Source organism: Neofelis nebulosa, chromosome 5 (assembly GCF_028018385.1).
Source record: "Neofelis nebulosa isolate mNeoNeb1 chromosome 5, mNeoNeb1.pri, whole genome shotgun sequence".
NCBI classification, from domain to species: Eukaryota; Metazoa; Chordata; class Mammalia; order Carnivora; family Felidae; genus Neofelis; species Neofelis nebulosa.
Genome location: NC_080786.1, coordinates 76,798,817 through 76,816,247, shown reverse-complemented (window position 1 = coordinate 76,816,247; position 17,431 = coordinate 76,798,817). Strand labels below are relative to the sequence as shown.

The 17,431-nt window shown below is 40.8% G+C and overlaps 1 protein-coding gene across 6 annotated transcripts in view; it reads right to left on the bottom strand.

Moving 5' to 3' along the window:
• VPS8 (VPS8 subunit of CORVET complex) overlaps positions 1-17,431 on the bottom strand; it is a 251,993-nt gene that overhangs the window by 22,611 nt on the left and 211,951 nt on the right. For all 6 annotated transcript variants that reach the window (XR_009262061.1, XR_009262062.1, XM_058730711.1 and 3 more), the window contains one exon: positions 15,702-15,755. Coding sequence is in view for 4 of the 6 variants with exons in the window: in XM_058730711.1 (XP_058586694.1) it covers positions 15,702-15,755 (54 nt within the window). In the remaining 2 variants the exon portion in view is untranslated. The remainder of the gene's footprint in view (positions 1-15,701; positions 15,756-17,431) is intronic.

Sequence of the window (17,431 nt, the reverse complement as noted above, 5' to 3'; positions counted from 1 at the left end):
GACACGACAGTGTAAATTGTAAGGAATCACTATCCTGAGTACATATAAAACATTTTCCCTGGGAATCAAGGTGAATGTGAGGGGCAAAAATTGAGGCAATGCAAATGTGGGTTTCACTGTAATGTTACAGGAATGCTGTGAAGATTTTCCAATTTCAATAAAATGTGTTTTAGGTATTGGATATTTCACAAAGTTTCATTCAAGATTCCTCCTCCCCAAATACATTAAGCTATTACTGAATTCTACTCAGATATATTTTCATTATTTTTTTGACACCTTCAACTGTTCATTTTTGTCCTTTTCTGCTGTGTGCATATTGAAAGCTGCCTAAAGCAGCAGAGGAGCCAGGTGAGGTATAACATTTACGAAAAACAACAAATCACAAGTTAGAAACTTAGTCCAGACACCAAACCTGTAATAGAAGAAAGTGCACGCCAAGTGCCAAATGAAGAACGGGCAATGACTGCTGCAAGAATTCAGAGTAGGAGGGGATCGGTTCAAAGCCATTTAATTCACGACTCTGAAATGCAAGTGGCCTGAGACTTCCCTAGTTTACGCACTCCACCACTATGCCAGGTGCTTAGTTCATATCTTGACCTCTCTCTTCAAACCTCCAACATTTCTCACCCCCCCTCTACATTCTCAATTATTTCCACAGATTTCTATTCTCTCAGTGAACTAGAAAACAAGGATGAAGAGAACCTCCAAGAGTGTTCACCACCACCCCACCAGGCTGCGTGCCCATGCACAGTGGCCCATTATTCCTGGGACACACCAGGAATTCTCCTGCTTCAAGACCTCTGCATTTGCTGTTCCTTCTGCTTGGAATGCTCTTTCCTCTCATGTTCACATCGACTGTAACTTCACAGTTTTTAGACAGAAAATATGACCTATCAACATTCCATGACCACTCTGTATAAAACAGCAATATCCTTTTCATCTCCCTCATCATGCTTTTCTTCCATAGCCTTATCAAAATCTGAGATACCTTCATATCTTCATATCATATCATATCATATCATATCATATCATATCATATCATATCTTCATTTGTTTAATATCTACCCCCTGCCACCAGAATGGGAGCTCTGTGAAGGCAGAGACTGGTCTTGTTTCCTACAGGATCCCTGGCACTTAGACCCATGCTTGCTACATAGTAAGTGCCCGATACATATTTTTTGGTTTTTTGTTTTGCTTTTTTAGAGAGAGAGGGAGAGAGCTGGAGCATGAGCAGGAGCAGGGGAGAGGGGCAGAGGGGGAGAGAGAAAGAATCTTAAGCAGGCTCCATGCTCAGCAAAGAGCCCAACACAGGGCTCGAACCCACAACCCTGGGATCATGACCTAAGTTGAAATGAAGAGTCGGGTGCTCAACTGATTGGGCACCCCCAATACATATTTTTTGAATGAATGAAGCAGAACTTGAACTGGAGGCTAAAAACAAAGTATTACCTAAGAGGGGAGAGAAGGAAGGACATACCAGATTATGAAAAGGCAAGGAAGAGTAGATATATGGACATGGTACTGGTTATGTTTAGGAAACCATGAGAAATTTCCTTTGATTAAAGAAGAAAGAAAAGAAGATTAAGATATGTGGGCTGGTGTTGCATCAAAAGCTGACGCTGTCAATCTAAACCAATTTAGACTTAACTTTGTTAGCGATGGGGCACCACTGAAGTTTTCCAAGCATTAAAAGAGGCGGAGAATGAACTGGAGCCCCAGAAGACAGAGACTGTGGGGTCGATGAAGACTTTTGGAACAGTGGAGGTACACACTGACTGGGGATGAAGACACTGTGGAGGTAACTGGGAAGCACAGAAAGCCTCTGGGAGCTCAGTGAATGCAGATAGAGGGCACTGTAACTGGAGAATTTCTTCCTTCCAAGGAATGCAAAGACATTTCTGTATAATTTTATTTTATATTGCTATGAAGTTGCCAGAGACAGACATGGACTGTCCCATTTAGTGCCATATAAACTGAGTCAATATATGAAAAAGTGATGTGACTTAAGCATATAGAGAGGAGACTCTCCTTTTAAAAATATGCTGTATCTGAAATAATATCTACCATTAGTAGATATTTCACTACAAAACAGGGAGCTACGGCTTATTTATGGCACAGGGGAAGAGCCAATGTAAATTGCAACTAGAATGCCCCTAGAATAAATGCAGAAAACAACAAAACACAAAAGACCCAGGGCAGTGGCTTTTGATAGAACAGACTGTAGTAAGGACCAGCTTACATTTCATCTGCATCTTTTCCTTTCCTTCTACTTTAACCAACGATTTCTCACTGTTTCTTGAACATACTCAACCCGTGTTCTGATATTACATGAAAGGAGTATAAGCTCTCAGGGATGGCACATTCATTGATTCGGAACAGCAGTCCAGACAGAAAGCTATATTCTATGGTAACAGTCTATCGGACACTCAAGAGCAACACATACATCAGAGCAGCTCAAACTCTGCAAAGCTCTGCTGTCTGGATTCTATGACCTTTACAAATGGATGATCATTCAGCACAGTGCAATTAAGAATGGCCTACTGAGTTGTTTTAATGCAAGATAATAGGCTGTTAGTTGCTCTGTCAAATATACTGAAGAGAAAAAAAGACACCTGCCACGTATTGTAGGAAATTCCTAAAAGCTTCCTCTGGAAACACCGTTGGAAGAGAAAGGCCCATTTGTAACTCGATCAATACTCTTAACTTCAGTAGGGTCCAAAATTCCAAGGAGATGGTGGACATGATGACATTATTTCTTTTGATAAGGGAGTTCACTTCCATACACTGAGAGGGTACAAAGATGGAGTAAAGAACCACAACTGGACCTGACACAGTCTCAAATACAATCCCATTGGGAGAAAAGAAACTCTTATGATCTGACTCCATTCAGTGAAAACAATCTTGTCAACTGTTCATGATGGAGTGTCATATTAGAAGCAGAAAAATCACACCCATTAACTCTTAATTAACATAGCATGGTGACTAATAAATAATACTATCTAGGTCTCTACCCTTGGCTTTGTTTTATACAAATATTTTATCAGTGACATGGAATGAAAACACGTGATCCCCAAAGGGATAAACTGAAACAATAAGAGTCTTGCACTTGGCTCTACAAACCAACAGGAGTTACATAGGATGGGATCAGTACCATGTGTGAACAGATTCAGGAGTTTGCGATCAATATAATGGCTGCTAAAAAAGCTAATATGCTTCCAGGGGCGCCTGGGTGGCGCAGTCGGTTAAGCGTCCGACTTCAGCCAGGTCACGATCTCGCGGTCTGTGAGTTCGAGCCCCGCGTCAGGCTCTGGGCTGATGGCTCGGAGCCTGGAGCCTGTTTCAGATTCTGTGTCTCCCTCTCTCTCTGCCCCTCCCCCGTTCATGCTCTGTCTCTCTCTGTCCCAAAAATAAATAGAAAACATTGAAAAAAAAAAATTTAAAAGAAAAAAAAAAAAAAGCTAATATGCTTCTGGTTTCATTCATAGAGCCTAGAATGAGGAAAGTGATGATCTCATTCTGCTCTAAATTGACCTCCTGAAGCACCTTGGTGATGGCTGGAGATGAGGTATGACAGGGTAGAGGTGAGTAAGGAACAGAACTATGAATGTTGTGCCTTGACAGGAGAAGACTAGGGGCTGGGGAGTCATGATTTCAATTACATAAAGCACTGGGATGGTTGCTATCTAAAAAAGGACTTAGACATCTTTTTGATGGCTTCTAGAGGCAGGGCCAGGATCAAAGGGTAGCAAGGTGTCACCCAGAATAAGGAAGAACTTTCAAAGATGGAACGTCCTGCCTTAGGACGTGGTTTTCTTTTCTTCTTTTTTTTTTCAAGTTTGTTTGTTTGTTTATTTAGAGCAGAGGAGGAGCAGAGAGAGAGAGGGAGAGAGAGAACCCAAGCAGGCTCCATTCTGGCAGAGCCAGACATGGGGCTCATTCTTATAAACGGCGTGATCATGACCTGAGCTGCAATCAAGAGTCTAATGCTTAACTGACTGAGCCACCCAGGTGGCCCAGGAGGTGGTTTTCAATCAGATGCAGGACACTGCTTGTTAGAAATGGATGAAGAAAGAGATCAACTCCTACTAGCATGGCAGTATGAGATACTCTGATGACCTTTTCAGCACTGACGCTAGCTAGCTAGCTACTGTCTGCCTGTCTGTCTGTCTGTCTATCTATCTATGTATCTATCCATCCACCCATCCGTCCATCCATCCCAAATCAACCATTTATAGACCTTGGAAATTGTCCTAAGGGCAAATAGCAAATGAAGAAATAACTCCTTCAAAAAAAAAATCTATGTAAATTCAGTAAGAAAGTGGAGTGTGTGGTTTCTGAAACAAGACCTCTCCCTCCTCCCACCTCAGCTTAATGAGGTAGAGACTCTACTGCAGAGTGTTGCAGTCAAGAACACAGGCTCCTTCTCTCCCAAGCTCCTAGCTGGATGGCTTTGGACTCTAGCACTTCTCATCCTGCCTTTAGCTACATGCTGCTGAGGCCAATTAGGCAAGCATAGTCAAGGAGTGTTGGGGCTCCATTTTCCCACCCACACTCCACTCACAGAATACAGGCTTTATCCTGGGTGCTGTCCACTGAAAATACTGGCTCTCTGATCAGCCCTGCTCCAGTCTGTGAGGCAGTGGTTCCATGACAGGAAAGGCAAGCCAAGCAGACCTCAGGCTTTTCCCCCTTGCAACAAGAATATAAATCCCACAGTGGGCATGCCATTCAGAGAGAATCTTGCCATTGTACCTACTTCCAGAAACAGAGTCCTGGTTCACAGATTATTCCTTGGGGAAGAAGCACACAGTACAACAGGTCCTAAACTCTTCTCAAAGGAACTGACTTGGTTTTCAACTGTGTGGAGAAGTTCAAACCTAAGTGTATCATAAGAACAGTGGAGGGTGTGGTGAAAGGCAACTGGGAGGAGATTCATGGATTTAATGTAGACACAACCTAGATTAGACGAGTTACTCTGTAGAAGAGAATTGACAGAAATGATAGCTGGGAGGAGCCCTAACAAGGTCAAAACAAGTATCAAAAACAGACCTCAGAAACTATTCCTTTTCTTTTTTTAAAAATTTTTTTTCAACGTTTTTTATTTATTTTTGGGACAGAGAGAGACAGAGCATGAACAGGGGAGGTGCAGAGAGAGGGAGACACAGAATCGGAAACAGGCTCCAGGCTCCGAGCCATCAGCCCAGAGCCTGACGCGGGGCTCAAACTCACGGACCGCGAGATCGTGACCTGGCTGAAGTCGGACGCTTAACCGACTGCGCCACCCAGGCGCCCCAGAAACTATTCCTTTTCAAAGGAGTCACAATTTCACTGGATGACTGTGTAGAGCAATTTTTGCAGCCAGGACATTGTTGAAAACAACACAGCAATCAGTGGAATTTAATGGCTGGGTGTGGTCAAGGAAAAAGAGAATGAGAGCCCTACCAATACCACTGCCATTCCCCCCAGCAACTTTGGGTAAACCCAAGGCCATACCTCCTAAGGAGCAATATGAGAGGCTTAACACTTGGGGATGAGTAGAGGCACAGACTTCACTAAAATAACCTAGCCAGTCACTAAAAGTAATAGTTTGGGCTGCAGCAGTCTGGAGTGGAGTGGAGCAAATAAGAATAATTCCATGAGTGGGGGAATCAATGCAGAGTTTCTAAAATTTTTTTTTCAACGTTTTTTATTTATTTTTGGGACAGAGAGAGACACAGCATGAACGGGGGAGGGGCAGAGAGAGAGGGAGACACAGAATCGGAAACAGGCTCCAGGCTCCGAGCCATCAGCCCAGAGCCTGACGCGGGGCTGGAACTCACGGACCGCGAGATCGTGACCTGGCTGAAGTCGGACGCTTAACCGACTGCGCCACCCAGGCGTCCCTCAATGCAGAGTTTCTAACCAGATATTACAGTTTCTAACCAGAAATTACAACGCATGTAAAGAAATAGGAAAGTACGATCACATACTAGGGGAAAAAAGGCAAACAAACACAACCTGCCTGAGAGAGTAGCCGGATGTTACATTTAACAGAAAGACTTCAAACCAACCATTATAAATATACTTGCAGAACCAAAGGAAAGCATGATTTTAAACGTAAAGTATGATGCCAATGTTGCACCAAATACTGAGTGCCAATAAAGTAACAAACTACAAAAAAGGATCAAATGAAACTTCTGGAGCTGAAAAATAACTAAAATAAATTCAGGAGAGGGGCTCAACAGTAGATCTGAACTGGCAGAAGAAATAATTAATGAACTTGAAGATAAATCAATAGAGTGTATGCAAGGGGCACCTGGGTGGCTCAGTTGGTTAAGTGTCCGACTCTTGATTTTGGCTCAGATCTCATACTTTGTGAGTTCAAGCCCCATATCGGGCTCTGAGATAATGGTGCAGAGCCTGCTTGGGATTCTCTCTCTCTCTCTCTCTCTCTCTCTCTCTCTCTCTCTCTCCCAGTTCCTCCCCCGCTTGTGCTCTCTCTCTCAAAATAAATAAATAAACTTCAAAAAAAAACCCACAAAAAAACAGAGTATGCAAGCTAAAGAACACAATGAAACAATGAAACTGGACGGAGAAATTCAGGACACCATCAGTACAACAACAAATATGTAATGGAAGAACAAAATGAGAGGACAGAAAAGGGAGAAGAAAAAATATTTGAAGAAACTGTGGTTGAAGAGTCCCAAATTTGCTGAAAAACAGTAACCTACCCACCCAGGAAGCTTAACAAACTCCAAGCAGGATAAGGGCAAAGAGATCCATAAATACCTCACAGTAAAAATGCCACGAGTCCAAGTCCTGGAAAAAAGCTTGAAGAGAAAAAAGACTAGTCGTTTACAAGGGAACCCCAGTAAGATTAATAGCTGAATTCTCAGCAGAAACAATAGAGGCCAGAAGACAATGGGATAACACAAAGTGCTGTGAAAAGAAAAAACCTGTCTATCAATAATCCTATATCCAGTAAAGCTATCTTTCAAATATGAAGATGAAATAAACACTTAACCAAGTGAACAAAAACTGAGAGAATTTGTTGCTAACAGACTCACCTTATAAAATATACTAATGTAAATTCACCAGTCACTGTTCACAGGGTCACTAGTGGAAAGCAACTCAAATCCACATGAGAAAATACAAAAGAGAACTGGTGAATGTAATTATGTAATTGTAATATACAGTACAAATAAGTGTATTTCTTCCTTCTCAAAACTGATTTTATATGGCAATTATATAATAATACAATTGCATACATTGTACAATGTAATGTTGGCCTATAACATGCAGAAATGCAATACATGTGACGCATAATATATTTGCACAAAGGAGATGAGTAGGGGCAAATGCTTTACTGGGTTAAGAAAATGGCTACAGACTATAAAGCAGTAATTATCACAATGTGTTATTTGGTTTGTAACATTAATACATGTATTACGTATAAAAAATATCACAGAATGCAGGAAAAGGCAATAGAGCTAAATAGGAGTAACAATTCTCTCTATATAACTGGAATTAAGCTAGTTTAGACCAGAAGCTGAATCAGAAGAGTTAAGCTGTATAGGGTAAACCCTAGAGCACCACTATAACAAATAAGCAAAAACCAGAAAAAAAAACCCCTCAAAAACATTTAAAGATCTCACCAAAGAAGATATAGAGATGGCAAATAAGTGTATGAAAAAATACTCAACATCATATGTCATTAGGTAAATGCAGATTCAAACGAGACACTGCTTCACACCAATAGGAATGGCTAAAATCCAAAACACTGACAACACCAAACACTCGCAAGGATGTAGGGTAATAGAAACTCACATTCACTGTGTGGGAATGCAAAAATAGTGCAGCCACTTTGGAAGATGGTTTGGCAGCTTCTCAGAAAACTGAACATTCTTAACCATACAATCTAGCAGTTGCTCCTTGGTATCTACCCAAATGGGCTGAAAACTTATGTGCACACAAACCCCTGTACACATGGATGTTTATAGTAGCTTTTTGACAACTGCTAAAACCTGGAAGCAACCAAGATGTCCTTGAGGAGGTGAATGGATGAATGACAAACTGTGGTATATCCAGACGATGGAATATTATTCAATGCTAAAAAGAAATGAGACATCAAGACACAAGAAGACATGGAGGAACCTTAAATGGGTATCACTGAAGTAAGAGAACCAATGTGAAAAGGCTACATACTATGCAACTATATGGCACTCTGGAAAAGGCAATACTAGGGAGACAGTATAAAAAAGATTAGCAGGGGCGCCTGGGTGGCGCAGTCGGTTAAGCGTCCGACTTCAGCCAGGTCACGATCTCGCGGCCCGTGAGTTCGAGCCCCGCGTCAGGCTCTGGGCTGATGGCTCGGAGCCTGGAGCCTGTTTCCGATTCTGTGTCTCCCTCTCTCTCTGACCCTCCCCGGTTCATGCTCTGTCTCTCTCTGTCCCAAAAATAAATAAAAAACGTTGAAAAAGATTAGCAGTTGCTGGGAAGTCTGGGTGGTGGGAGGGAAGGATGAATAAGTGGAGCACGGGATTTCTGGGGTAGTCTATCCTGCAAGATGCTGTAATGGTGGCTACGTTTCATTCTACAGTTGTCAGAACCCACAGAATGTACAACACAAGGGGTGAACTCTAATACAGACCATGGACTTTCATTAATAATAATGTAGCTATGTTAGCTCATCAATTATAATAAATGTACCAGGGGAATGCAAGATGTTAATGACAGGGTAAAGTGGAGGGGAAATTTATGGGAACTCTGTTCTCTTCTCAATTTTTCTATAAATCTAAAATTGCTCTGAAAAATAGCCCATTAATTTAGGAAATCGTTAAAGAAATCCAAATGCTACATTAGAAAATATTCACCTAATACAAAAGAAATGGGTGAGGCATTGATTTGCATACTGGGTAAGATCTCTGAGATCCTTTGAAACCCTCAGCTAGTCTTACTTTTTAGGCCAGAAGATGTGCATAATTATCAGCAAGACAGTACCAGAAACAAATCGTCCCCAGTGTCCCTCTCTGTAACTATTTACAGCTGACATTCTCTCCCTCTATAGGAGGACTCGTGAGCAGGTTTCAGAAAGGCCCAGGCCATGGACGTGCAGATCATAACCATGGAGAAGAACAAGAAAAGAACATGGCAGCAGCAGGAAGGCCCAGGACTGTGTTAAACTTCACGTGAGCCCACAGTTCCTGGAAAACAGCTACAGTTAAGGAAATCATCATACCCTGTTCTGGGAAAGAGCTTACTGCAAAGAGCCCTCCTTTGCCCTAAGTCTGAGACAAAATCCACCATGCTACCAAGTTCATCTATGACAAAGCCAGACACAGACCCACCAAATTTCCATTCTTTACCTCCTAAAAGACTAATGGAACTGTTTGTCCCGATGCAGGGAACAAAATGTTAACTGATGACCAAGCTTTAGTTAAGCTTCTTTCCTTCCCCAAGCCTTTGACACACCCTCAACCCGAGCCAGCCTACAACCCCTCAATGGTTCCTTCTGAGAATAGGCTGACCGTAAGGAAACATTTCTAGTTAACTATCTGATTCTACCACCGACTCCCTCATATCTGATTCTTTCTAGCCCTGTTTACTAGCCCCTGTAAATAAATTCCTTTCTGCCTTTCTTTCTTTCTTTTTTTTCTTTAAGTAATCTCTATGCCCAACGTGGGGTGGGGCTCAAACTCACGACCTCAAGATCAAGAGTCACATGCTCTACCAAATGAGCCAGCCAGGCACCCCTGCCTGATTTTTTGACACGCTTGTAATCTTAAGGTCGGACTAGTCTCCTAATGGCAAAAGCCCCTCCTTTTACTGCAATGATTCTTTTGAATAAAGTCTCCCCTGACTAAAGTCGACATTTTTGTTTTTGTTATTTTTTTTATAGACAATATACTCTATTAGCTCAGGCTAGATGTTAGGGTCCAGCTGAAATCACCCAGCACATCAATGAAAATGTCACTTGAGTTTTACGCAACTGTAGGCTCAGAAAAACAGCCCAACTTCTCACCCATGGCAGGAAAAGCTCTGCAGGAGTTCTGAGTGGCAGACATCCTGCCAAGGATCAAACACCTCCACTAACAGATAACGAATGTGCCATCTCAGAAGGTAACTTCGTCCCCTATTAGAAAATTCTCATAATTAAGCTGACATTTCCATCTCCGTGGCTGTGACCCACAGGCACCAGTTCTGTCCTCTGAACTACACAACATTCCTATGTTTCCTTTTAAATCTTTCCGCTGTCTGAAGGCAGCTGCACCTCATCTACTTCACATCGGCATAACAAGGCACCTGGCCCGTAGAGACCGTCCACCCTGTCTACGCCAAAAAAAAAAAAAAAAAAAAAAAAAAAAAAAAAGACCAAATCTTGTCCTCAGTTTGCTTATTTTAAAGAAATTTTTAAAATGTTTTTTAAAGCTTATGTATTTATTTTGAGTGAGTGAGAGAGAGAGAGAGGCAGAGAGAAAAGGAGAGAGACAATCCCACGTAGGCTCTGCGCTGTCAGTGTTGACCCTGACGTGGTGCTCGAACCCATGAACCATGAGATCGTGACCTGAGCCCAAATCAAGATTTGGATGGTCAACCAACTGAGCCACCCAGGCACCCCCTTTTAAAAATCAGCAGAGGCATGGAAGTCACATTTGGATATTAAGTTCTACTAAGAAAAATTAGGAAAGAGGCAGCACACATCCAGCAAGGGCTATCTATCACTATTTGTTCAGGAGGGTCCAGTCAGCTGAGACATTGCAGCCAGCTTTTCCTGTTGTTATGGAAACAGTGGCTCTGTGAGAGGCTTTTTCCCTTAAAAATAATCTCTCAGTCTCCCCCCTCCAATGATTCAATAAAAATCATGAGTGAGTATAGTCGTCCACATTCCTGACATGAGTGGCAAGACTGGGAACAGACTATAAAAATTTTAACCCACCAGAACACTTGGACAAAACAAACAAAACAAAACAAAAAAAACTGCTCCAAATCCTTATAATACACTTGAATACTTGAGATACTGCTAATCAATTTCTAGGAGGCTTGGCTATTAAATCCAACAGTTTAGCACTATTAACTTGTAAATGTGTTGACAGAAAGAACTACATTTCACTGACTTTTGTCCTTCCAAGACCAGGCATCTTGAGGCATGTTGAATACTGACTAAATTTACCCAGGCCTATCAGAAAGGCCTTCCACTCTGCCACTCCCAGTACCTTGTTCCTAACTGGAGTAAGTCACTCTGGAGACACCATCAACTGTGGACTCTTCCAGTGGGTTCCACCAGCCTGAGGATACTCTTTAGCCAGAGCTCCTGGTCCCTCAGACTTCTGCAAACACACCAGCAGAGACAGCTCATCTCAAACAGGAGATGGCTCAGGGAATATAACCATGCTTTTGTGATTGAGATGTAAGACAAAATTGCTTTCTCTGGTTATTGCGCATGTAATAATCCCAACCTTGCTACACAAATTCCTAGTTGGTGTTTCTTTAATACTCAAGAAAAGATCCATCAAAGCTGAGCGGTTTTTGATGCTGTCTTCAACTAACTCTCTAAACTCATTTATCACCTCAAACATTCTCAACACCTCCAATTTTAATCTCTTCTAGTGAGTTAATTGCAAGGGACTTTTACAGTAATTTTTATCTTAGGAAAATGCTGCCTGGTCTTTAAATTTCTGGCCATCCATGATCAAACACTGAAAAAGTCCTAGGGAAGCATGTGTATCCAACTTCATTGAGGTTATCAGACCTTCTTAGGAAGAAATTTTATATACATAAGATAGATATTACACACAAATCTTATATGCCATATACATATGCATTTCTAAAAAATATCTAAAATGCAAAACGCTCATGTTGCAAACAGATGTTATGTACATATATGCATGGAATTTGCAGATTCTGACATGTGGCAGCAGAGTGAAGAGCGACTCCTACATGAGACACCGACCTCAGGAAGTTCAGCAGAACCCTACAGAACATCCCTCTATTTCCTCAGCACTTGAATCCAGCTCTTGACAGAGCCAATATTGACAACACAGTCACAAACACTCTCTTCAGTTATTGGTCAACAGAGGCTCTTTGGCTCAAATCAAGAATATTATTGCTCCTTTGTGTTTCTTACACATGTCACTTTTGGCAGTCAACTGCTCAACAGACACTGCTGGTGCCTCCATCTGCCAATGCCACTTTGACAATGTAGCTCCAGGATGATAACCAGAATATACATGTAGGTGTACATATATATGCACACACAAACAAAAATACATACACAACTAGGGAAGTACCGATTAGATATTCAGTTGCACAGTGTGCTCACTCAAATGCTGCCGATACAGCTCAAACAGTAAGGGACTGACCATGCTGGGAATATAAGCCTGGCACAGCAGTGATGATTCATTTGTTCGTTCTCTATTTATTCAGGCCCAGAAACTTCTTTTCCCCTCACTTCCCGTATATGGAATCTCTTTCATGTACCTCTCATTCACTCAACAACTACTGATTGACGACTTCATTCTACACTAAGGGATTCAACAGCAAGCAAGACCGACGTAGTTCCTGCCCTCATGAGGCATACAGTCTCCAATGGGGGATACATATAGATAAGGAGGCAATTTCAACATAGCCAGGTAAACATGTTGGTAGGTGGGGACCAGTTCAGGCGCTATGAGAGAGAGCTCAATAAAGGAAAGACACCTAGCTCACACTTAAGGTGTCAGAAAGAGTTTTGGGGGGAAAAATACCTAAGACCTGAATCTATTTCGTCTCCTCATTCCATTAATACAGCACAGACTGAGGACCTTCTTTCTTGCCTGGACACGGTCTATTCTTCTGATCCATCTTTCTGCCTTTAATCTCACCTTTGACAGAAACCTTTATCTTCAAGATGAAAAGCGAGCTTCACACACTAGGGCTCTTTGTGATCTGGACTCCCACTTATTTCACCAGGCTTTTGCACGCTCCCATATTTAAGGCATACAGAACCGTTTCTGAAGTGTCCTGTACTCACCCATGTCTACCCGAAATATCTCTTCCCTTGTGTTTCAAGGCTGATCAAGCTTTATCTTCTTTGGGAAACCTTCCCTGACCACTTATTCTGAGAGAGGCAACTGTTCTGATATGTATTTTAGTATTAATTCAGACATCATAAACAGTGTGATATTAAGTATGTGCTATTTTGTTTAGGGTTCAACTTAGGGACACTCAGTGGCCCCAACCTAGAATCCGTACTTCAGAGATTGCTAGCTAACATGAATTCCCAAAAGCATCTATTAAAAGTCCTTTAGCTGTCCATGGCTGTTCACCAACACCTAAGACTTTGCTCATTACCTACAAACAAACAAACAAACAAACAAACAAACAAACAAAAAAACCCAGAAATTTTTCTGTTGGTGAGATTAATGTCTTAGTAATCAGAATGATAACTATGAGAGATAGACTCTCATTGCTAAAATAAAAGGTATTCATATATATTTTTATGCACTGAATAAAATGTTTTAGAAATAGTCCCAATTCTTGAATGGAGAGTGAGTCTGTACCTGATCACTTAGGAATGCCACCGGGGGCCACCTGTGTCCAGTCATTCTAGGCTTTGGAAGTTTCTGTTTGTCTGATGCTGATTACAAGAGGATGAGAATCCTACTTCTGTAACATTGCTACACCTCTGACAGTGGTTAGACAGATAGCTAGGACATTCCCAAGTTTAAAATATAGGTTACAGGAACCAATTTCTAAATGAATATTTAATAAACATCTTTAAGTATGGCAGAATTTGCTTTCATTATAATCTAGTAATAAAGCTCTAAGGGAGCAGCTAAGTATTTCTCAAACTTTTTCATTGGGATTTTTACATAAAGAGCATAAGAGCTGTAGTAAGTCCACCTAGTCATCCCCAACCAGCCTCTCCTCTCTGCTCTTTGTACCCTGCGCACCTTCCATGGCATGTGTCAAACCATATGGTAATGTCTACCTTCCCCACTAAATGCTGAGGTCCTTAAGAACAAAGGCTATTTTTCATCTCTGTTGCCCCTTGCTTATTTATTAGCTCAGCATCTACATAAAGAAACACCTGTTGGATGGACAATAATACAAAGTAGCATAACAGAGTGACAGGACATCTAACTAGGATTGGGGAATTTGTGTTTTAACACTAGTTTTAGCAATAGCTGAGTCCTTATGTCAATAATTTACCAGGTTAGGCACTTAAATAGTATCTCATTTAATCTTCAGGATCCTTCTGAGAGGTAGCACCATCATTTACAGCAAAAGAAGCAGAGAGATTGGCTAAGAAAGTTATTCAGATAAGTAAGAGGAAGAGTCAATATTTGAACCCAAATCATTTTTAACCTCTACTTTAGAAGTGTGTTCCATAGCTCACACTTGAAAACTTAGGTGAAAAAAATCTCCCTCTGGATTCCAATTTCCTCATCTGTTTACTGAATGACACCAAGCGTCTCCAGCCCTTTCCACTCCTCAGGTTACAGTGTGGCGGTTCCAGGCAGCAACAACCAAAGCCTCAATCTTGCCTGCCTTTGCTGTCCTGACAAAAATGGAAGAGATTTTCCTGTGCAGCATGTGACAGGGCTTTTCACCTAACATATCTTCTTTTCATTCTTTTTTTCTTTTAAAAACGTCTCAGGGGATTCTGCAGGCAGAGAAGAGGGATCCGTTTTTGGTACATTGCTTTGAAGCTAGAACCTGCTGTTAGTTAACAGAGCCAGCAAGTTGTTATTTTTGTTCTACAATTCTTCACTGACATGGATGCTGGCTGAAATTATAAAAAAGGGCAAGGAAAGAAAACCTACATCCAGGGACATTTCAATTGTCAGAAAAATAAAAGTGGTAAAAGAAAACAGTAAAAATGTCAGCTTGTTTACCACATTTCAACTGCACTCTTGCAGCTGTACACAGAAAAAGATTTTAAGTGGTTCTCTTGACATCATCTGAGAATTGCTCAACTGAAAGACTCACACCCTATCTGTGCTACAAATTTTATAGTCAGGGATTGAAGTGGCATACGTAAATACCACAAATATTTACTGAGCACCTTCTTATGTAGTACGTGCTGAAATGTTAACATCTCGGGCCAGTTTTCTATAGGCACAGCTATCTGGAGGGAAAGCACATCAGTAAGGAAAGAGTATCTTGAACCATCCTCCTTAGAATATCTTTCATATGCACCATTCAATGATCAGAATACTTGCCTGGTAAAGCAAATGGTAATTCTAGAACAATTAAAGTTCTTAGTTGCCAGGAGACTGATGCCAGGCCCAAATCCCCACTTGGCTTCTCTGGAAAAGCCAAGGAATTCTGGTGAAATGTCATTGAGGTATTTAATCAGAAAAAACTTTTGACAGCATTAAGATGATTAAAAATCAGTGTCATTTTGAGAAAACTGTTCAACAGAGAATAAACACACAGAAGGAGGAAGGTGGGTTTGTGCCTTTAAAACTCACTGTCTACAAATGAGCAAAGGAAAAAAAAAGACCAAGAAACAGACTCAACTATAGGGAACAAACTGATGGTTACCAGAGGGGAGGTGGGGGGGGTACGATGGGTGAAATGAGTGATGAGGGTTAAGGAGGGCACTTGTGATGAGCACTGGGTAAGGTATGGAATTGTTGAATCACTATATTGTACACCTGAAACTAATATAACACTGTATGTTAATTATACCGGAATCAAAATAAAAATTTAATAAATTAAAAAAAACCCTCACTTACCTTCTTAACAGCAGGATCCCCTTTGGATGGAGGACAAGGAGGAGACATTTTTACCTGGAAAAAAAAGGCAAACATTTTATTTTATTTAATGCTTATTTTTATTTTTGAGAGAGAGAGACAGAGAACGGGGGGTGGGATGGGGGCAGTGAGAGAAGGAGACACAGAATTCGAAGCAGGCTCCAGGCTCTGAGCTGTCAGCACAGAGCCTGATGTGGGGCTCGAACTCATGAACCATGAGATCGCGACCTGAGCCGAAGTTGGATGCTTAACTGACTGAGCCACCCAGGCGCCCCAAAGGCAAATATTTTAATATGCTTTTGGTTATAATCTAGTTTTATTTGACCCACACTCAAAACAACTCAACTAGAATTGGTATAACCGAGATAAAATAGAACTTTTCAGAGGAACAATGAAGAGATTTTTTTAAGCCCCTATGAAACTTTTCCAGAGATCAAAAGTCAGTAGTTAGCCAAGATTAAAATATGATTAGTGTAAGAAAAGTAGAACAGATGGTCCAGACTGGTTTTAACCAAATAGTGGGGAACCAAATAGACACAGATCTTTGTTGACAATGTTAACCAAGTGACACACTACGCAATAGTCAGCATTTCTTGCAGAGGCCAACTCAAAGTATTCTTTGTGATATAATAGCCCTTTTTAAGTAAAACAGGCACAAAAGAGTTTGATAAAATAGTGAAAGATTTAGAAGAAGTATCAGCCAAACCATAATAAAACAATGTTTAGCTCAAGGAAGAGAAGATTGATGGTATAGGGATATCTTGAAATATTTGAGGGTTGAAAGAGATTGTCAGATTAGAAAAATGAGCAAGACTCAACTATACGTTGCCTGCAAAACCCGTATTTTAAATATAAAGGCACAAATAGGTTACAAGCAAAGGGATTGCAAAGACAGCACTAGATTTCAGAGCAAAGACTATTACCATGGATAAAGAAGATCATTTCACGATAATAAAGGGGTCCAATTCATCAGGAAGACGTAACAATCCTAAATGTCCATGCATCTAATAGCTTAAAAATACATAAAATAAAAATTGATAGACTTGAAAGGAGAAAAAGATTTTATAGTTATAGATTTCCATACCCTTCTCTCTCAATATTATTAGAGAACAAATAGGCAGGTAATTAGCAAGGATTTAGAAGATTTACATGATACAATCAACTAACTCGATCAGTTGGACATCAACAGAATACTCCACCTAGCAAAAGCAGAATATACATTCTTTTCAAGTGCATGCGGACCACTTACAAGCCACATAGACTATTTTATACCAATAAAACAATTCTCAGCAAACGTAAACAGATCCAAGTGATACTAAAAAGTTTCTCTGATAACAATTTATCATGGAAATAATTTAGAAATCAGTAACAGAAAGATCTCTAATAAAAATTCCCAAATATTTAGGAACTATTAACCAAATAACCAATGGGTCAAAGAAGAAATCAAAAGGAAATTAGATCCTAGAAACACCCAACCTAGCAAGAATGAATCATGAAGAAACAGAAAATCTGAACAGCCAATAACGAGTAAGGACACTGAATCCATAATCAAAACCTCCCAACAAAGAAAAGCCCAGGTCCAGATAACTTCATTGATGAACTCTAACAAACATTCAAAGAATTAACACCAATCCTTCTAAAACTCTCCCAAAAAATTAAGGAGAAGGGAACACTTCCAACCTCATTTTAGGAGGTCAGCATTACCCTGATAT